This window comes from Mastigoproctus giganteus, chromosome 14 (assembly GCF_048544385.1).
Source record: "Mastigoproctus giganteus isolate SK-2022 chromosome 14, ASM4854438v1, whole genome shotgun sequence".
Taxonomy (NCBI): domain Eukaryota; kingdom Metazoa; phylum Arthropoda; class Arachnida; order Uropygi; family Thelyphonidae; genus Mastigoproctus; species Mastigoproctus giganteus.
Window position 1 is genome coordinate 60,950,418 of NC_143588.1, and position 22,448 is coordinate 60,972,865.

The window sequence follows — 22,448 nt, forward strand, 5'->3', positions numbered from 1 at the left end:
ATCTTGTATTAGATCTGTAATGGTTTCAGCATAGAGATTGTACAGAATAGGAGACAACACATATGCTTGTCTTACTCCTTTCTGGATTTGTACCCAGTCTGTGCTTTCTCCCTCTACAGTGATTGGCCCTTCTTGCTTAAAGTATAGTAATTGTAGTCACCTTAGTTCCTTGGGATTGATGTTTAGATTGTTCAAGAGCTGGAAGAGGATATCATGTTTTTAAAAATCAAATGCTTTGTTAAAGTCAAATAGGTTCTGCTAGTGGTCAGTTGCTCTTTCTGCCAGTATATTCAGAGCAAATATTGCTTCTCTTGTGCCAACCCCTTTTTAAAACCATCTAGTCTTTTCCAATTTGTTCTCGAATCTTGCCTTCAATTCTGCATAGAATCATCTTCAAGAGGACTTTAATGGAGTGGCTTATGAGGCTTATTGTGCAGTGGTCTGCACATTTTGCTGCTCTTGCCTTTTTTGGTATAGGAATAAAGATGGATCTGAGAAAGTCAAGGGGTAGTTCCCATCCACTGAGGATATTGTTGAAAATATTGAGGAGCTGTTGTTTTCCCCTTGTTCTGAGGTATTTGAGCATTTTGGCTGGGATGTTATCAATGCCAGTTGCTTTGTTATTTTTCATTGACTTAATTGCTTGCTCCAGTTCTTCCATCAGAAAGTCTTTCTGATGAAAGATGTTCACCTTCTGTTTAGGTGTTGTCATTTTCAAGTTGTCCATCCTCCTCACTGTATAATTCCCTCAGATATTCTTGCCATCTATTCTTTTTCTGTTGCTTTTCTATAATTTCCCTGTTGTGTTTATCCAGAATGTGGCCTCCTGTGCTGTCTTTCCTGATGTTGCATAGTTCCTTCACTTCTTTGTGGACTAATGTTCCTCATGCTCATTTTGCAGATATTCAATCCTTTGACATCTATCCTCTATTCATATCTGTTTTGTTTTCCTTATTTTATTTTTAATCAAACTGTCACACATCTTATATTTTTCTACATCTTTGTTCTTAAAGTTTTTCTTGTGCTTCATTAGATCTAGTATCTCACTTGTCATCCATTGCCGTTTGGTTTTCCTTTGGGCCCCCGTCCAAAAATCGCATTTGCAGCATCTGTCATTATCTTGAACAAGGTCCACTCAGATTCTGGATCTCTATCTAGTAGATCGAAATTACTACCCCCCCCCCCATTTGCTCTTTGGTTGTACTTATGAAATGTCTCCCATATACAGGCTGGTTAAGTTTTTCTTTGTCCCAGCCTTTCTTTAGTTCCTTACTATTGATTGTCTTTAATTTTATAACCAGCTTCCCTATTAGTGGTCTGTGGTCTGAGCTGAGAGCCGATATCAGCTCCAGGATAGGTTTTGATGCTTTTAATTATGTTTTGGAATATTTGGTTGGCAGTGATGTAATCGATCTTATTTCAATTAATCTTTGATTGGGCATAATTGGGGACCTTCCATGTGTATAATTATCTTCATGGTTGGTAGCTTGAGCCAGGTGTTCATAATGACCATTTCATGCTTTTGACAGAAATCAACCAGTGCATCTTCCCTTTCATTTCTTGTTCCTAGTCTGAAAAGGCCAACAGTGTTGCTAGCCCAGCCTATTCCAACTTTGGCATTGAAATCCCCCATGACTACATTGATCCTTTCTCTTTTGGCCCAGTGTAGGATGTACTTGGGGTCTTTTAGGAAATCTTGTTATTCTTCATCAGTGTATGAAGTTGTTGGTAAACCTGTATGATAAGTAGTATTGGAAGCGTATTAAATTGGACTAATACTATCCTGTCAACTAATGATTAAAAAAATTAAATTAACACTGTTTTACCACATGTGGATTTACTTCTAACTGCCACATATTATGCTTGTGCAGCACTACTGTTACCTATAACCAATCTATAATTTAAATAAATAAAAAAAAAAGCTATAATTAAATAAGCAAACGCACTCAGGAATACAAAAAGAAAATTAAAATAAACCGGTGAGAGCTACTGCTCACTCGGAGAACTACAACAGAAGAGTTCTCCGAGTGAGTACAACTCACTCGGAGAACTACAATCCTACAGTGTAGGCTTAACTGTAGTGTGAATGAGGAAAGGACTCTATGCCCATGTGAAGTCGTGTGTGAAACAACCCAAAGAAAACAAAATGCGAAATGTAAATTTCTTGTCAGCTCAAACCAAATAACAAGCTAAAACATAAATGCAAATATGCAATTAAAACTTGTACTGAAAAACATGATAAAAATTAAGGCAAAATTGAATAAAATAAATCCAAGCAAACCAAAATGAAGGCAGAGAATATTAGGAAAACAAAATGAAGATGGGACACATATTGAAGAACCTGAAACTGAATGTGCATTATGTTTTGGCTTTTAATTTTTTCTGGTTGACAGTGAAATTTACATTTTATCTCTCATTTTCTTTGTTATAAGATCTTTACCATATTTAAGCACTTCCCCCCCCCTCTTTCTCTTCTGTTTAGTTTAATCAGGCTTTCTCAGTTCTCTTTCTTGGTTGTATCCATATCGGTTTGTTTTCTACAAGTAGGTTATGATAGAAATGTGCCTATTTGAGAATTTACAATTGCTCTGTTGGTATTTGCTTTAGGGATTTGTACAGTGTTGTGAAGTGCTTGCCTCATTCCTTGCTGCAGTCGTGACTACCTTTGTATGATTCTGTGCTGTTGTACTTCTCTGAGCAAGTATTAGCTCACCCTGGATATTTTAATTTCCTTTTTGTATTGCTTAGTTTGTTTATTTAAGTATAAATTGTAGCAAATTTGCAAGTGGTATATTTTAATTTAATTTTGTTAATCATTAATCCAGGACTGATTTATACTATCAATTGTTGAACTAACCATTTCCAAATAGTTTAATTTCCACCTACATCCTAAAATATGTCTTATAACAAATGACTTAATGTGTGTGCTATAATACATATTTTAAGTAATTTGTTATTTAATTCTCATTTATTCCTTGAATTGCAGTCTAGATGTTAACACTGATAATAATTAGATCTTCTCTCTTCTTACAGCATGCTGTTTAGGGAGAATGGCTTTATGTAAATTTTTTTCATTGTGTGTAATTAATATTTTTCTATTTTGTGATCTGTTGTTTCTCAGGCCAAATAAATAGATATTATTATAATAAAAATAACTTGAGGTGCATTTCATGTAGATATGATTGCTATTCCTGACTTTGGTCCTGGTGCCATGGAAAACTGGGGACTTGTTACTTACCGCATGACTACTATTCTTTATAATCCTGGAGAAACATCAAGTGATGCTCAAGAACATGTGGCTACAGTTATAGCTCATGAACTTGCTCATCAGGTACTATCAAATATTTTACATATTATTTTGAACAGTTACATTTTATTTTGAAGGTAAAAATTTCATAAGAAATATAGATTTTTATATTTAGATGGTTAAAAATTTTACACTGAGATAGCTTTACATTTGGAACATCTCCAATGACTTCATGTCTGGCAGTTGTCATTTCTGTTGCCACATAGCACACATTGTCTCTATATAAGAGTGGGAGTCTGGCACTGCAGCATTCAGTATTATTATTATAATAAAATTGTGTGAAGAATGGATTGGAGATATGACCTAACGTCCAAGCTCCAGTGGGCAATGGTCAATGTGGCCAGGTTATCCTGGTGAGTATCTCAGATACACTTGGATTCATCCAGTGTTCCTCTATAACTGTGTACTTTATATATCCGAAGTGGATCACTGTGGAATAACTACTAGCCAGAAATTCCATGCAAGCCAGCCACACATTGTTGACCAAAGGAGCAAGAGGAGGAAAATCCATGTTCTGTTCATAACAAGAAGTGTCAGAGTGAAGCAACTGACCACACAATACAACATAGGGATAGCAAACCCATTTCAGTGTAGATCTTGTGCTAGACTCTAGTATGGTTGGACTGTTGCAGCCAGTGGTCCAATTTGAGTACCACTGTTGATAGGATACTCAGTCCACCCAGTTACTCTCATCAGCAGGGAAAACTAATAGATTGGATCTAAGGGAGTTTATTTGGTCAGCATGTTATTGACCACTGGAGTAAATTGCCTTCAAGTGTGGTGAGGTTAAGGGGCAACTGAATCATTACTTTCAAGTGTGGGAAGAATATTATAAAAGGGAAAGGGATGCAGGTTATGGATAGTCTTTTTTTTTTTTTTTGCTGTTGCAACAAAAACTTAGCTTCTTTACATGTTATGGCTTATGCCATTACTAACTCACTATAGTTGTGACAAATTTAACATTTGAGTACTCGGTTTAGACTCCTCAAATGGCAACACTATTCCTAGTGTTATCATTTTAATGGACAACAAGGTTTTGGCAAAAATATTGTTGTGAATGATATTATTTTCCCAAAATAATTTCATGATATTGTAAATAGCAAAAGGACATTCCCTCCTTTATTCAGTGATAATTTATATAATTTTTCATGATATCTGTTAATGCATTATTTCATGATATCTGTTAATGCATTATTTCATGATATCTGTTAATGCATTAAAATTCATATTGTATTTATGAAGTGCTGTAATAGGTTAGCAGTATACTGTTAACATAGGCAAACATACATAGACTTGAATTGTCATCATATCCCACTCAACAAAAAAGGACTTAGTTTAAACCCATCAATGCTGATGTTGAGATGTACTTCTCATTGGGATGGGAAAACTTTTAAGCTCTTTTGTTCAGAGAGTGGATAAAGTATTCCAAGTGCAGTGATGAGCAAGTTAGTCAATCTCTGGCAAGAGAACTTTAGAAACTTTTTTTTTTTTTTTTTTTTTTTAATGCAAAATAGACAAACCACCATTTGGTTGATGCTGTATAAGCTCCTCTCTGATAACTTTTCAAATCCTTGAATTTATTCAAACTAACACATTCTAAAACAACAGATAGAAGTTTGTTCCAGCAATCCAATTACTCTCTGGCTGAATGTAAGTTTTTGCACATCAATCCTGTGCAAAAACTTACATTCAGCCATCCTTTATGAGTTCGTGTCCATTTGTGTGTGTACTTCCAAGAAACAATAAAGATGTCATCAACATTTAGTTTATTCAATCCTCGTAAAGCTTTAAACACTTTGGTTGAGTCTCCTTGCAGTGCATAGTTTCCAGATGCTGCAGTATGCAGAATTGAAATCATTTGACTAATCTCTGACTAATCTATTTGCTCTTCTATGTATCCATTTCAACAGACCTATATCCTTTCTAAAATGAGGCTTGTAGACCTATTCAGTTTCAAGATGCAGCCTAACCATTCCTTATGCAACATGATAATTACCTCTTCCCTGCTAGCCAAATTCCTGTATTTCACTGAAAGAACCCCACGAGTTGGCCTAGCATCCTGTCTGCACTCCTTGGAGAACTTCATATCAGACTGTACAGTTACTCCCAGGTCTTTTTCTTTCTCCTCTATTTTGAGTGTGATACCACCCAATTGCTCTGTAATTCTGTGATTACTGCTACCCATATGTAGTATATTGCATTTATCAGTGTTAAAACTCAATTGCCACCCCCTCAGACCTTCTAATTTTTTTAGAGCTTGTTTCAATACCATACTCTGATTCCTGTCATTAACCACCCTGCTGATCTTTGTATGATTTGTAATTTACACATTAAGCTTGATATGGTATCATCAATATCGTTAATAAATATTGAGAACAATAAAGGACCCAGCACTGAATCTTGATGGACTCTGATAATAACAGTCCAAGAAGAGCAGCACTCATTAATAATCAGTTTTTTGCCACTCAACTATCCCTTTATACATACCAGTAATTTGTCTCTAATGTCACATTGTGCCAGTTTGTACAGCAGTTTTTCATGTGGAACAGTATCAAAAGATTTACTGAAATCTATGTATACAGTGTCAAAATTATTTTTGAATTTAGCTCTTTTGTTAGTACATAATAGTAACTAATTAGATTGGCCAGACAATATCTTTCAGTAATAAAAATCATGCTGTGATTGTCATATAACTGCATTTCTGTCAAGATGATCCTGCATTACTTCTTTAACCTTAGGCTCCATTTATTTTCCCTGGAATAGAAGTCTAACTTAAAAGTTTGTAAATGCTCACTTCTCCCTTTGACTCACTTTTTGAATAGGGGAGATATTTGTACATCTCTAGGGCTTACAATACCGAGATTCTGGGATCCCAGTATTTAAATCCTGGTATTGATACAAAAATATCGGTTTTTCGGTACTAATTTAAAAAATAATCATCCATGATTTATTCACATAATGGTTATAAAATCGACAACAATAAATCATTAATACTGCTGAATTTGCAAATGAGGGATTGTTATACACACAGTACAAATGCAAAGGAAACTTGAAAACGTCATGAAACTGTAAGACATAAAATCTTACAAATATATTTCTCTTAGTAAGTACAGTGTCTGTGCCAGTAAAGCATTTAAGGAATAACAAAAACATCATTACTGAAATATTTCCATTAGTGGCAGTAGGCCTGGTAGTGCAATTAAGGAATATGGTGCACAATGGTATGGCAGGTGTGGAAGGGTTAAAATTAAAAGCTTTTGAACAATAGTTTAATCTCTCTATTACACCACTACTTGATTATTTGAGGATGCAACACTTAGTGCATTTTGGGAAAGGGTGTCAGTAAAGAGCAGTTCAAAGGTATTGTGAACTGGTGATCTTGAGGTAAAAGATGAAAGCGTTTCATTGTGTGGGAAAAATATTCTGTTTTTCCCACCAAAGGAAAAAGAGTAAGTTTAACGCCACATCAACGCCAGAGCTTGCACTTGGTCATCTTGCAACACAGAGGCAGCCCCCAAGGCAGAATGCGCTGGTCCCACAGGAACTAGTAGTTGTTGGTGACTCTATTGTCAGGGAAACGGAGAGCATGCTTTGTAAAAAGGATAGGTGGAACAGGACCAGGGTATGTCTGCCAGGGGCAAAGGTTGATGACATTGTAGAGGGGATATCATCTTTTAAGGGCACAAAAGGTGATATAGTTGTACACATTGGCACTAATGGTATTAAGAGTAGGAGACCAGCGGAATTACTTAACAAGTACAAGTCACTGTTGAAAAAAAAGCCGTGAAGTAGGGTTGAATTTGAAAGTGTCTGCAATTCTGCCCAGACACGATAGGAGGGAGTATATGATGAGAGCCTTGTTGATCAATTCGGCCCTGGAAAGATTGTGCAAGGCTCAAGGGGTAGAATTTTTTTCAGCCTGGACTGTACTTGTTAACAGAAGAGATTGCTTCTACAGGGATGGTATACACTTAAATAGAAAGAGTGCAAGAATATTTGCTGATGCTATCGAGGCAGTGTTAGGTGGGTCGGAAAACTGCTAGCTTGGGGGGAGATAAAGACAAATAGATTAACAGTAGCCAGTGGCAGAGGTGAAAGAGATTCTTGCACTGCTTCTATTGGAATGAGCAGAAGCCTGAAAAACAATATGCAGGATATTTCAGAGACTGCTGGAAGTCATTGCGGTACAAGTAAACATATGGGTTGTGTTAGGGTAGCTAAGAATAGAAACAGGTGCATGTATACTTGCAGGTACACCAATGCTAGGAGTTTAGTAAATAAATTTGATGAATTTGAGGTTTTGCTCAAAACATCAAAGGTAGATATTGTTGGGATATCAGAGACATGGTGTCACACAGATATAAGGAATGCAGAACTGGAATTTGGGGAATACAACGTCTACAGAAAGGATAGACAGGATAGGAAGGGAGGAGGGGTTATGCTATTAGTTAAAAAACACATAAAATCCAAGGAAGTGAAGCCAGTCGACATCGATGGACAGGGCAGTGTCGAGTCAGTTTGGTGTGACATAGGCATGGGTAAATCAAAATTGACAGTAGGAGTATGCTATAGGCCTAATGACTCTGATGAGTGTAATAAGATACTGTACAGGGAAATAGAATGGGCCAGTAAATCAGAGAGTCTTATAATGGGGGATTTTAATTTCCCAGATATTGACTGGAATTTGTGGGTTGGTCACTCACACACTAGCAAGGCTTTTGTGAATTTATTGGATGATTGTTTTCTACACCAGCATGTTTGGGAGGCAACTAGAGGGAGTAATACTCTTGATCTGATTATCAGTATTGATTCTTCATGCATTAAGAATCTGCAGATAAAGGAACCACTAGGTGGCAGTGATCACAGTGTGCTGAAGTGGGATTTACTCAAGGAGGTAACTACCATCAGAGGTAAAGGGAAGGGTTTTTGCTTTCGTAAAGGCGACTATGATGGGCTGAGACAGTATTTAAATTCTATACAGTGGGACCAACTGATGATGTTACAAACAGCAAATTCAAAATGGGAAGCATTCAAGGAACTAATCTTGGAAGCTACCAGGCTTTACATACCAACCAAGAAATATTGTTCAAGGTTCAGGCCTAAATGGTTGTCAGATGAACTAATGAGACATATGGCAGAGAAGAAAAATGCATGGGATACATACAAATTAATGGGTGACATGGAAGCCTATGATAGATATAAGTTGGTCTGTAACCAAGTCACAAAGGAGATTAGGCAGGCAAAGGCAGATTATGAGAAATCCTTGGCAAAGGATGCAAAGAAAAACAGAAAAGAGCTCTTTACCTATTTAAACTCAAGAAGGAAAGGGATGTTGATGGTTCAACAGTTGAGGATCCTGCTCAGGTGGCTAACAATCTAAACGAGTATTTTGCATCTACATTCACACATGAGGAGTTATTCAGGAAGGGGAATGTCGTAGGTGAAGTAAACATTGGTAGTGAGCTAGATGATTTTCTAATAACTGAGAGGAAAGTGGAGGAGAAATTGTTGAGGATAAACATAAAAAAGGCACCCGGGTGGATGGGATCTATCCAGTTATATTAAAGGAGGCAGCAAAGGAAGTAAGCAAACCCCTAGCCATAATTATGAGAGCTTCTTTGGACTCAGGGGAGGTACCCATAGACTGGAGAAGTGCAAATGTAACCCCAGTTCACAAAGGAGGATCAAAGGCTGACACAAGTAATTATAGACCTGTTAGTTTAACTTCGGTTCCAGGAAAATTAATGGAGGCACTGGTTAAAGAAGCACTGCAGGATCATCTGGACAAGAATTCAGTTATAGCTCAGACACAGCATGGTTTTGTTAAAGGCAGGTCTTGTCAGACCAATTTGATTGGATACTATGATGTAGTCACAAAAGAACTGGATGCAGGGAATAACTTTGATATTATATATTTGGATCTTAGAAAGGCTTTTGATACTGTTGCACATGGAAGACTGCTGCACAAATTGGAGGAGTGTGGCATTGGAGGCAAATTGCTGCTATGGATAAAGGGATGGTTGAGTGGCAGAAGACAGAGAGTGGTAATCAATGGACACTGCTCAACGTGGACTAATGTTATTAGTGGAGTTCCTCAGGGTTCAGTGTTGGGTCCATTGTTGTTTTCTGTATTTATAAATGATATAGATGATGGTATATCAAGCTTAATGTCCAAGTTTGCAGACGATACAAAGGTTGGCAGGGTTGTTAAGGACACTACTGATGCTGTAACAGGATCTGGAAAGGTTGAGCAGATGGGCTGAGAGGTGTCAAATGAAGTTTAACATTGACAAATGTAAAGTACTACACATGTGAAACAACAACCCCAGAGCAACGTATCACCTCTGTGGTACTACACTGACAGTGGTAGAGAATGAAAAGGACCTGGGGGTAATTGCACAGGCAGATATGAAGTTCTCTGAGCAGTGCAGATAGGCTGCAAGAGTAGCTCATGGTGTCTTGTCAATGATATACAGGAATTTTTCTAACAGGGATAAGGGGGTGATTGTCCCCTTGTATAAGGCAATGGTCAGGCCACACCTTGAGTACTGTATACAGGTCTGGAGGCCTCATTTCAAGAAGGATGTAGAGCTGCTGAAATGAGTACAGAGAAGGGCAATAAGATTAGTGAATGGAACAAAGGGGTGCTCTTACGAAGAAAGGCTTAAGTTTTGCAAATTACAGTGTCTGGAGACTAGGCACCGGCAACGTGATCTGATAGAGGTGTATAAAGCCTTGAATGGTTTGAGCATGCTCAATGCTAATGGATACTTCCTCTGGCTCAGAATAATCAGCTGAGAGGGCATAAATTCAAATTGAGGAAAGACAGATGTAGGATAGATGTGCGGAAATTTGCCTTTAGCCAGCGGGTAGTTGGTTAGTGGAACAGACTTCCATCCGTTGTTGTGGAAGTTGATAGCCTAAATAAATTTAAGGCTCAGCTGGACAGGTGTTTTGAACAAATAGAGGGGTGAAATGGGAGTGATTTTTTTTTTTTTTTTTTTTTTTTTGGATGATTCTGCATAAGCTTGCTTTCTTGCATCATATGCCTCTACTAATGCTAATGCTAAATGATTTTGTAATAACTGAGAGCAAAGTGGAGAAGAAATTGTTGAAGTTAAACATAAGAAAGGCACCTGGGTTGGATGGGATCTATCCTTCTATACTCAAGGAGGTGGCAAAGGAAGTAAGCAAACCCTTAGCCATAATTATGAGAGCATCCTTGGACTCGAGGGAAGTCCCCATGAGGGAAGTCCACTATGAAATGTGCAAATGTATCTCCAATGAAATGTGCAAATGTATCTCCAATTCACAAAGGAAGGGATCAAAGGGTGACACAAGTAATTACAGAACTGTTAGTTTGACCTCTCTTCCAGAGAAAATAATGGAGTCACTGGTTACAGAATCATTGCAGGATCATCTAGAGAAAACACCAGTAATAATTCAGACACAGCATAGTTTTGTTAAGGGAAAGTCTTGTCTGACCAGTTTGATTGGATATTATGATATGATCACAAAGAAACTGGATGCAAAAAATAATTTTGATATCATATACTTGCATTTCAGGAAAGCTTTTGATACTGTTGCACATGGAAGACTACTGTTCACAGTATGGCATTAAGGGCAAGTTGGTACAATGGATAAAAGGATGGTTGAGTGGGAGAAGACAGAGAGTGGTAATCAATGGACACTGCTCTTTGTGCACTAATGTTATTAGCAGAGATCCCCCATGGTTCTGTGTTGGGCCTGTTGTTTTCTGTATTTATCAATGATATATTGATGAAGGTATATCAGACATAATGTGAAAGATTGGAGATGATACAAAGGTTGTCAGTGTTGTTAATAACAGTAATGACAGTATGCTACTGCAACAGGATCTGGAAAAGTTGGGCAGATGGGCTGAGAAGTGACAAATGAAGTTTAACATAGACAAATGCAAAGTACTGCATGTGAGTAGCAGTAACCCCAGAGAAATGTACCAACTTGGTGGTGTTACATTCATGGTAGTGGAGAATGGAAGAGACCTGGGAGTAATTGTGCAGTCAGATATGAAGTTTTCTGAGCAGTGCAGAGAGGCTGCCAGAGTAAGTCATGAGGCCTTGTCAATGATATACAAGAATTTTGTGAGCAGAAATATATTTTTTTTCCTTTGCAGAAGGCAGTGGTTAGGCTGCACCTTGAGCACTGCATACAGGTCTGGAAGTCTCATTTTAGGAAGGATGTAGATTTGCTAGAACGAGTACAGAGAAGGGCAACAAGACTGGTGAGGGGAACAAAGTGGTGCTTTACGAAGAAAGGCTGAAGTTCAGAAAGTTGCAGCGTCTGGGGACTAGGCACCTGCGAGGCAATCTGATTGAGGTGTATAAGGTCTTGAATGGATTGATCAGGCTCATTGCTGATGGGATTCTTCCTCTGGCTTAGATTACAAACCTGAGGGTGCATAAACTGAAATTGAGGAAAGACAGTTGTTGAATAATGTGTGGAAATTTGCCTTTAGTCAGGAGGTAGTTGATTGCTGGAACAAACTTACATCTGTTGTTGTAGAAGTTGATAACTTAAATAAATTCAAGGCAGAACTAGACAAACATTTGGAACAAATGGATGGGTGAAATGGGAAGGGTTTTTTTTTTTTTTTTTCAAATGCTGTATAATCTTGCTTTCTTTCATCGTATGCATCTACTAATGCTAATCTATTTAAGTCCAGGAATATATATTTTTTAAATTGGTGTTTATTTTCTGTGTTGACATTATTGTTTATTAATAGCAAAGGTTAGATTCATATTGTAGAATCTGTATTATCTTGGTTTTAGTTTCTCATTTTTGAAAATATTAGAAGTATGTTTTATTGAGAAATGGAATAGAAAATTTATAATTTTTTTTATTAAAGATCTTTTGGTAGCATCTGTTTTTATATATGAGAAGTGTAAGTTTTCACTTTTAGTGTGATTTATAGGCAGTTTCTTCCTTCTGCCTATTTGTTTGTAAAAAAAAAATTCTTGTTATTTTATCTTAAAGTGAGGCATGAGAATTAATGTAGCATTTATGGAATTTAATTAGAAAATTTGAGAGTAAACTGTGTGTGTGTGTGTGTGTGTGTGTGTGTGTGTGTGTGTGTGTGTGTGTGTGTGTGTGTGTGTGTGTGTGTGTGTGTGTGTGTGTGTGAGCATTCCCCCCCCCCATTGTGGAGAACAGCAACTCTACTTTTTTTTAATGAATTTCCTTGACCACTCAGTTTTGCTCATTCTCGCATATTTAATATTGCTTGTACTGATATTTGTTTTCAGAAGTTTCAGTATTTTATTTAGAAGTTTCAGTATTATATTGATAATGAATTATGATCATTTGGCAGTATATTCATGTCTGATGACCACAATAATGTGTGCAGTATGATCAGCAGGTTTTTTTCTGCATGCATCCAGTCTGTTTCTTTGTGAGATTGAACAAGTATTGATAGTTTTAGATAAACAGTTTTTTCCCCCCCATAATATTTAGCTGAATTAATTAACTTACATATGATTTAACATTTCAGTGGATTGGCAACCTTGTAACAATGCAATGGTGGAATGATTTATGGCTTAATGAGGGATTTGCATCCTTTATGGAATATCTAGGTGTAGACCATGTGAAGCCAGAATGGAATATGGTAAGTAGATATTATTAAATTAAAAAAAAAAAAAGAATTAGTATTCATTAAAATTTCAGTTATATTTGTCTTTCCACTCCATAATTCGAATTTTTCTGCAATAAGCACAAGGAGAAGTTGTTGTGAGATTTAATGTAGGCAGAAAATGAAGCTAGAGATTGGGATACAAACCAGCTGCAATATGCGACATTCTTATTTTTAATTGCCTTAGAATAGTTATTGAAATACTAAGGTTTTGATAGGGGATGAGATTTTATGGTAGAATGCAAAATAAAAGATTTCATCCCTACAAGAATAATTGCATTGACATTATGTGAACGAACATTGGGATTGGAAGATTTAAAACGTAATCCAACTGTGGAAAGAAACAATAAAAATGTATTTTGAAGAGTTGCTGGTGAAAAAAAGATCATGCATGTTGAGTGTGTGATTAGGATTGCCTGATATTTTGTTAGGTAAATGAACAAGCTGTATGAGGTCATAAGCAAAAACATCAGCACCTTCACCAGTTTTTTCACAGCTTTAAGATCAGTTTTAATGTTCACAGCTCCAGCTACAGTGGTGAACGTTAAAATCACCAAAGAAAATTACCACGCTATTAGGAAAATTAGACTGGGGAAAGTCAAATAGTTCTGAGTAACTAGTAGAGTTGGGAGAGCAATAAAAACAACAAATTAATTTGAGAATGGGGTAGAGAGATTTTAAACCCTATGGTTTAAATCTCTTAAATCTGAGATGGTAGTAGCAACTGACAATTGCAATTCTATCAGAAAAAGTAATTGGGGCTTAGTGAGTCTGTAGATGGAAATGGACAACATTAAATTCCAACTGTGAATAAGTATATTTTTGAAATGAACACGTTTTTGGGGTATTTAGATCCTTTTGCAGATAAATTTATTCTGTTATTTAGACTATTCATTATGCATTCAGTAGATAAAGTCAAAGTAGAGGGAGCAACATGTTATATGAATTACACTGGTCAACGAATTTTCAATATTTTTTTTGTTTCTTTGATGAAAGTATTTTTTTCTGTATTGTTTTACATGTGCGGAGGTGAGAAAATATAAATTAAAAAAAATTTCCTTTGCTCAAGTTTTGAAAATACCTGATATGTCTTGTATTCTACAAAATATGCTATGTAGGTGTAAAATAGGATAAATAAAGAACGTTATAAATGAAAAACCTTATATTATAAAATCAATTAGAAAACAGTTTAACATAATAAGAATTGATACGTTTTTAGTTATTAAAAAAAAAAAAAAAAAAAAAAAAAAAAATCACATTGATCAGCAAAATATGTAAAATGACTTGATTCACATTTTACACTTTTTCTTCTCCTGTCATATGTACCCCACATCTGGGGCATCTCTTGTCACAGTCCAGCAATAGTCAGCTAGCATTGCAGAGTTCCATTTACCTTGGTATTGCTTCTCCATCACCGAGATGTCATGATGGAATCTCTCACCATGCTTATCGTTTAATGTGACATAGTTATCCAGGAAAAAATCCAATTGGGAGTGAAGAAAGTGTATTTTTAATGACTTGTTGCAGTCTAATTTATGGTATGATGACAAAAGGTTTTTCACAAGTTTTTATAGTTATCTGCTTTATTGTTTCCCAGAAAGTTTGTTGCTACAAGTTTGGAAACATCCCAGGCCCTTTCTCATCACCATGTAGGATCTGGTCAAAGTGTTCATCCTTGAAAAGGTCCTGTATCTGTAGGCCAGTGAACATGCCTTCCTTTATTTTAGTCTCACTAAGTCTTGGAAATTTTTCCTTGAGGTATTTGAAATCATGACCTCAACAGATTGTTTGTCCCAATTTTATGTGTAGGGGGAGGTAACAGGATTTTGCTTAGCTCGGCTAGTGGACTGTAATGGACATTTTTTTTATCCCTGGAAGGGGTAAATTAACAAACAATGGCCTTCAGTTGCCTTGAAGGCCATTTGTTTGTTGTATGGTTTTTAGGAACATTAGCAACTAAGGCCATATTGCTCTGGGATATGCGGTGGTCATTCCCCGACCTTTCCGCATCCTCCGTATTTGGTGGTGATGGGCTCGAACCCGGTCTAATCAAGAAGCGTGGGCTACACACTGCTGCTTCTTCTCACCTGGCTACGGAGGAAGGGCATTCTTTACTTGTGTAATGAGAAGACCGTGTTCTACTGTCTCATTAACAAATAAAACAGCAAAATTTTGTTTCTTTGCTGCATTCCTAACAAAATGGCAATAACTTTTAAGTAACTGCAAATCTGCCATTAGTACTCATTGTAGTTGACGGATTCAATAAGAAGTTTCATGTTATCATATGATTCTTTTATATAAACTGCATGGCCTATTGGAATTGATGGAATTACACCACAATTATGTAGTAGCACTGCTTTTAAACTCCATTTAGAAGAATCTATAAAGAGCTCCAGTCTTGAGGGTTGTGGTCCCATTAAATTGAGCCCATTAAACTATTGATGTCATTGCAGGCAAGAAGATTATTTTCCATTTTACAAAACTCGGTTAAATCCTTTTGGTGATTACCAGTATACAGACATTTTAACATTAGCTTAAGTGGACTGTGCTGTTGCGGTCTCGTCTTAAAAGTTCTGCCTTTTTTTTTTTTTTTTTTTTTTTTTTTTTGGTAAATTGAGATCACCGATAAAGGTCATTTAATTCATTTTGCATAATTTTGTGTCTCTACATAGTGGAAATTGGAAATAAAATTAGGATCTGTTGATGTGGAGGGTACAGGCGATTTATCTTGGCATCACCTGACTCTTCATCAGATTCTAAAACGTATTCAGCTGGTGGCTCACGAACGGGAAGACCTTCTCCGTGGGTACTGGTTGAATAGCAGATGGTTTATTTGGTTAGCTTAAGGTCCACTTTTTCTTCTTGGAAATTCCCTGCTGAAGAGGTGTTTCAAATAAAAAAAAATAAGTCCATTTATATGATCTGAAGGCTTTCTCCATATCATAGACATGCAAAAGGCATTGAGCAGCCTTTGTGATTTAACCAGCTGCGGAGATTTGAAGCACAAGTATTGCAACAAATATGTGGTGCCCAGCTTTTGTCTTGTCCCCAACTTTGCAGCCAAAATAACAGTTGTATGCTGTTTTTTTTATTATTGAAGTAATGGCATACTTCTCTGATGCAAATGTCACTTCACCACAAACATAAAAATTATTTACACTATTTACACACTTATGCTGCATGTTAAGTTTTAAGTTTTGCTGTTTCAGTTGAAAAGGGTTGCTCTTACGAAGAGCAACCAATAAGGGTTGCTCTTACGAAGAAAGGCTTAAGTTTTGCAGATTACAGTGTCTGGAGACTAGGCACCTGCGAGGTGAACTGATTGAGGTGTATAAAGTCTTGAATCCCATCAGCATTGAGCATGCTCAATGCTGATGGGATTCTTCCTCTTGCTCAGAATAATAGCCTGAGAGAGCATAAATTCAAATTGAGGAAAGATGGTTGTAGGATAGATGTGCGGAAGTCTGCAGATCTATCCTACAACCGTTTGTTGATGAAAATTTCCAATAAAAATTTACAATGGTTCATGACAAACTTCCATCTGTCGTTATAGAAGTCGATAGCTTAAATAGATTCAAGGCAGAACTTGACAAACATTTGGAGAGTGGACGGGTGAAATAAGGGGTTTTTTTTGGCTGATGCTATATAAGCTTGCTTTCTTGCAACATGTGCCTTTGTTAATAAATTTAAGGACATACTGGACAAACATTTAGAGGGAATTGTTTTGGAATTTTTTTATTTTTTGGCAGATGCTGCATACACTTGCTTTCTTGCATCACATACCACTACTATTACTACTACTGGCACATCCATTATTATACTTATATTTATTATAATATCTTTGTGTACATCTGCATCCTTTGCTGCTGCTTTGTGCACTTTGGTGTATTTGTCATATCCGATTTATCTCTTTATTTTTTCTCTGCCCCTTTCCTGTTTTAACTCACTCTTATTATTTCTTATATCATTTTAAGTTTTAACTATATGCTGTTTTATGTGATGCTGACTTAAAATGCAGCCACTTCTGTTTCATATTTTCGGATCATTCTATTAGTTACACATTCTGTCATTCTTCTAAATATATCTATTTACCTACTGTTTTTTGACTATAGAGGTCTCTATTTATTCTTTTCTTTCATCTCGACCATGTGCATTTTCCCTTTCATTTCCAGGCCTTTCTTTTTTACTTTTTAGGTATTAATTTTCATCTCTGGATCTTTGCCTTGTGTGATTTTCTCAGCTACTACTAATGCTTTTATTTTTATTTTACTTGATTTTCTTTATAATTGCTGCATTGGGACTACCTTGTCCATACTTTGTGATAGTTTTACTGCTTTCTTAGTTTGATCCTATTTATTTAGTTTTAAAAATTTTCTATTCCATGGTTATGGAGAAGTATAGAAACGCAGTCCTTTGATGCATGATTAGGTGTAGTCTCCTGATGGTACTTATCAACTTTTATTTTATTTTATATAGCTGATATCAGATTTATTTGCATATTTGCTTTGTTCCCTTTTATGATCTATAGCCAAATTTATTCACCCTTATCCGATCATTAATGATCGTTAATTTTATTTTTATATTGCAGGTCACTTTTTCATTACTTATTTCTATTCTTTTCCTTTCAGCTTTGGGCTTTCTGTGTCACTTACAGTTATTTCATTATATTTATATATATTAAAAATATTATATACGTGTACATTTTCATCTTTTGCTGCTGCTTGCACGCTTTGGTGTATCTGATTTTATTATTTTTATTTATATATATATATATATGGTGTGTGTGTGTGTGTGTGTGTGTGTGTGTGTGTGTGTGTGTGTGTGTGTGTGTGTGTGTGTGTGTGTGTGTGTGTGTGTGTGTGATATAAACTTTGAGTATGGGTAATGTATAGTCTAAGGAGCCATCTGTTGAAAACATAGTAAAAATGCAGTACCTGTAAAGAAAATATAGCAAAATAAGTTTAGTGAAAGTACTTAGTGTTGCAATTATGATGATTTTGGCATTTTCTTCAGGAGTCAACTGCCAAAATTAAGGAAAGTGTAAGGCCTCTGTTTCAAACACGAGATATACTCAGAACAGTAAATTATAGAGATTTAAGAAATTAACAAAAGTGAGGAAAGTGTATAATAGCTGACGTATATCTCATGGATGACCCTACAGAGGTAGAGATAAAAAGTAATAATATAACCAGCATAAAAAATACTTTACGGAGCAAGAAGGAAATGAAATGAAAATGATTAAGTTTTGAAGAAAGAATGAATAAAATGAAGTTAAAATAAATCAGTGGGCCAAAGTGGTACTTACTAACGTGCCATGCCGATGCTGGAATGTGTACCGTGAGACATAAGCCAACACACAACGTAGGAGAATAAGAAAGCGAAGCTTACCACTCTTAAGGTAGCTGATATGTGGAGGGGAAGCAACCTCTTGTTGGAAAGTGGAAAGAATAAAAAGTAGGATTATGATTGGATGAGAACGAATTAAACGGGTGTAACATGCATCCCAGGAAAGCACAGAGAATTGACTATAAAAGTAGCGTGATATAGATGCTGAACTTAGTGTAAGGTGAAAACAGTAAATATAGTAGGAAAGTAACATCTTGATTGCTTTCAAAATCCTAATTTCGCTCAAGAAGGAAGTCAAAATAGGGTATAAGGATAGTAAATAGATGCATGAGGAAGAGTGACAAAGGTAGTGTTCGGGCAGTTCAGGATTGCGATTCCCTTCTCTAGTAGAACCCTGAACGAAGTTCTGGGAGCAAGTTACAAGTGTTTAAGTCAGTTGTGTTAAGATGGTAGGAATACCATATATACCATTTAAGATTAAAACCTTTAATGTGCCCCCTTAGGTCCTTAATCTGAGCAAGAGGAAGAATCCCATCAGCATTCAGCTTGCTCAACCCATTCAAGGCCTTATACACTTCAATCAGATCACCTCGCAGGTGCCTACTCTCCAGGTGCTGCAATTTGCAGAGTTTAAGCCTTTCTTGGTAAGAGCACCCCTTTGTTCCCCCTCGCCAATCTTATTGCCCTTCTTTGTACTCGTTCTAGCAACTCTACATCCTTCCTAAAATGAGGCCTCCAGACCTGTACACAGTACTCTTGTTGTGGCCTGACCATTGCCTTGTATAACGGGATAATCACCTCTCTGTCCCTGCTAGCAAAATTCTGCTCAGGGAACTTCATATTTGACTGCACAATTACCCCCAGGTCTTTTTCACTTTCCACTTCCCTGAGTGTAGTACCACACAGTTGGTACGTTTCTCTTTGGTTATTGCTACCCATATGCATTACTTTGCATTTGTCAATGTTAAACTTCAGTTTCCACTTCTCAGCCCATTTGCCCAACTTATCTAGATCCAGTTGCAGTAGCATACTGTCTTTACTGTCGTTAACAACCCTGCCAACCTTTGTATCATCTGCAAACTTGGACATTAAACTTGATATACCTTCATCAATATCATTGATAAATATATAAAACAACAATGGGCCCAACACCGAACCCTGGAAGACTCCACTAATAACATTTGTCCCTGAAGAGCAGTGGCCATTGATTACCACTCTGTCATCTACCATTCAACCATCCCTTTATCCATTGTAGCAACTTACCCTTAATGCCATACCTCTCCAATTTGTGCAGCAAACTTCCATGTGCAACAGTATCAAAAGCTTTCCTGAAATCCAAGTATATGATATCAAAATTATTTTTAGCATTCAATTCCTTTGTGACCACATCATAGTATCCAATCAGATTTGTCAGACAAGACCTCCGTTTAACAAACCCATGCTGTGTCTTAACAATTACTGCAGTCTTGTCTTGATGATTCTGCAATGCTTCTCTAACCAGTGGTTCCATTATTTTCCCCGAAACACAAGTTAAACTAACAGGTCTATAGTTACTTTGTGAATTGGTGATACATTTGCAATTGTCAAATTGGTGATACATTTGCACACCTCCAGTCCATGGGAGCCTCCTCTGAGTCCAAGGAAGCTCTCATAATTATGTCTCAGTGTTTGCTTACTTCCTTTGCTGCCTCCTATAACTGGATAGATCTGGATAGATCCCATCCACCCCAGGTAAGCCTTTTTTATGTTTAATTTCAACAATTTCTCCTACACTTTGCTCTCAGTTATTACAAAATCACTTAGCTCCCTGTTAGGGTTTGATAAACTTCTGGCACTCCTCTCATTGAATAACTCCTCATGTGTGAATGAAGATGCAAAATACTTATTCAGTTCATTATCTACCTGAGCATGATCAAAAATAGTCAACCCATTTATGTTAAGTGATCCAATCTGATTCATCCCTTTCCTTCTAGAGTTTACATAAGTAAAGAATTCTGTGCTGTTTTTCTTTGCATCCTTTGCCAAAGATTTCTCATCTGCCATAAGCTTCTGTGTCACCTGATACGTTATATGCATCCCATACATTTTTATTCTCTGCCACAAGCCTCATTAATTCATCTGACATCCATTTAGGCCTATACCTTGAACAGTATTTCTTAGTTGGAATGAAAAGCCTAGTAGCCTCCAAAATTAAGTCCCTGAAGGCTTCCCATTTAGAAATCAGCATTGGTAACATCAGTTGATCCCAATGTACAGAATTTAAAAACTGTCTGAGATCCCCGTAGTCACCTTTATGAAAGCAGAAGCCCTTCCCTTCAGCCTTGATGGTAGTTACATTAGCATTAGTAGAGGCATATGATGCAAGAAAGCAAGCTTATGCAGCATCAGCCAAAAAAAAAACTTCTCCCATTTCACCCCTCCGTTCATTCCAAATATCTGTCCAGCTCAGCTTTAAATTTATTTAGGCTATCAACTTCCACCAACCAACTACACGCTGGCTAAAGGCTAATTTCTGCACATCTATCCTACATCTGTCTTTCCTCAATTTGAATTTATGCCCTCTTAGGTGATTATTCTGAGCCAGAGGAAGTATCCCATCAGCATTGAGTATGCTCAAACCATTCAAGGCTTTATACACCTCTATCAGATCACATCGCCGGTGCCTAGTCTCCAGACACTGTAATTTGCAAAACTTAAGCCTTTCTTCATAAGAGCACCCCTTTGTTCCATTCACTAATCTTGTTGCCCTTCTCTGTACTCATTCCAGCAGCTCTACATCCTTCTTGAAATGAGGCCTCCAGACCTGTATACAGTACTCAAGGTGTGGCCTGACCATTGCCTTATACAAGGGAATAATCACCTCCTTATCCCTGCTAGAAAAATTCCTGTATATCATTGACAAGACACCATGAGCTACTCTTGCAGACCATTTGCACTGCTCAGAAAACTTCATATCTGCATGCACAATTACCCCAGGTCCTTTTCATTCTCTACCACTGCGGTACCACAGAGTTGATACGTCACTCTGGGGTTACTGCTTCCCATATGTAGTACTCTATATTTGTCAATGTAAAAGTTAATTTGCCACCTCTCAGCCCATCTGATCAACTTTTCTAGATCCTGTTGCAGCAGTGTACTGTCATTAGTATCCTTAACAACCCTGCCAACCTTTGTATCATCTGCAAACTTGGACATTAAGCTTGATATACCATCATCAATATCATTCATAAATACAGAAAAGAACAAGGGACCCAACACTGAACCCTGAGGGACTCCACTAATAACATTAGTCCACGATGAGCAGTGTCCATTGATTACCACTCTGTCTTCTCCCACTCAACCATCCCTTTATCCATAGCAGCAATTTCCCTCCAATGCCACACTGCTCCAATTTAGGCAGCAGTCTTCTATGTGCAACATTATCAGAAGCCTTTCTAAGATGCAAATATATAATATTAAAGTTATTCCCTGCATCCAGTTCCTTTGTGACCACATCATAGTATCCAATCAAATTGATCAGGCAAGACTTTCTCTTAACAAAACCTTGCTGTGTCCGAGCTTAACCGAAGTCTTGTCTTGATGATCTTGTAGTGCTTCTTTAACCAGTGCCTTCATTAATTTTCCTGGAACAGAAGTTAAACTAACAGGTCTATAATTACTTGTGTCGCCCTTTGATCCTCCTTTGTGAATTGGGGTCACATTTGCACATCTCAAGTGCATGGGTACCTCCCCTGAGTCCAAAGAAGCCTCATAATTATGGCTAAGGGTTTGCTTACATCCTTTGTTGCCTAGTTTAATATAACTGGATAGATCACATCCACCCTGGGTGCCTTTTTTATGTTTATCTTCAACAATTTCTCCTCCACTTTCCTCTCAGTTATTACAAAATCATCTAGCTCACTGGCAGAGTTGAACTCACCTCTGGCATTCACCTCCCTGAATAACTCCTCATGGGTGAATGTAGATGCAAAATACTCATTGTTTGTTAGCCACCTGAGCAGGATCATCAACAGTTAAACCATCGATATCAAGTGGACCAATTTGATTCATCCCCTTCCTCCTAGAGTTTACATAAGTAAAGAACTCTTTGCTGTTTTTCCTTTGCATCCTTTGCCGAAGATTTCTCAT

The 22,448-nt window shown here is 37.0% G+C and overlaps 1 protein-coding gene across 1 annotated transcript in view; it reads left to right on the forward strand.

The window, feature by feature from the left end:
• LOC150075161 (glutamyl aminopeptidase-like) overlaps positions 1-22,448 on the forward strand; it is a 262,165-nt gene that overhangs the window by 82,521 nt on the left and 157,196 nt on the right. Inside the window, exons 5-6 of the mRNA XM_090388277.1 lie at positions 3,177-3,331; positions 12,837-12,950. Of these exons, the coding sequence (XP_090244403.1) occupies positions 3,177-3,331; positions 12,837-12,950 (269 nt within the window). The remainder of the gene's footprint in view (positions 1-3,176; positions 3,332-12,836; positions 12,951-22,448) is intronic.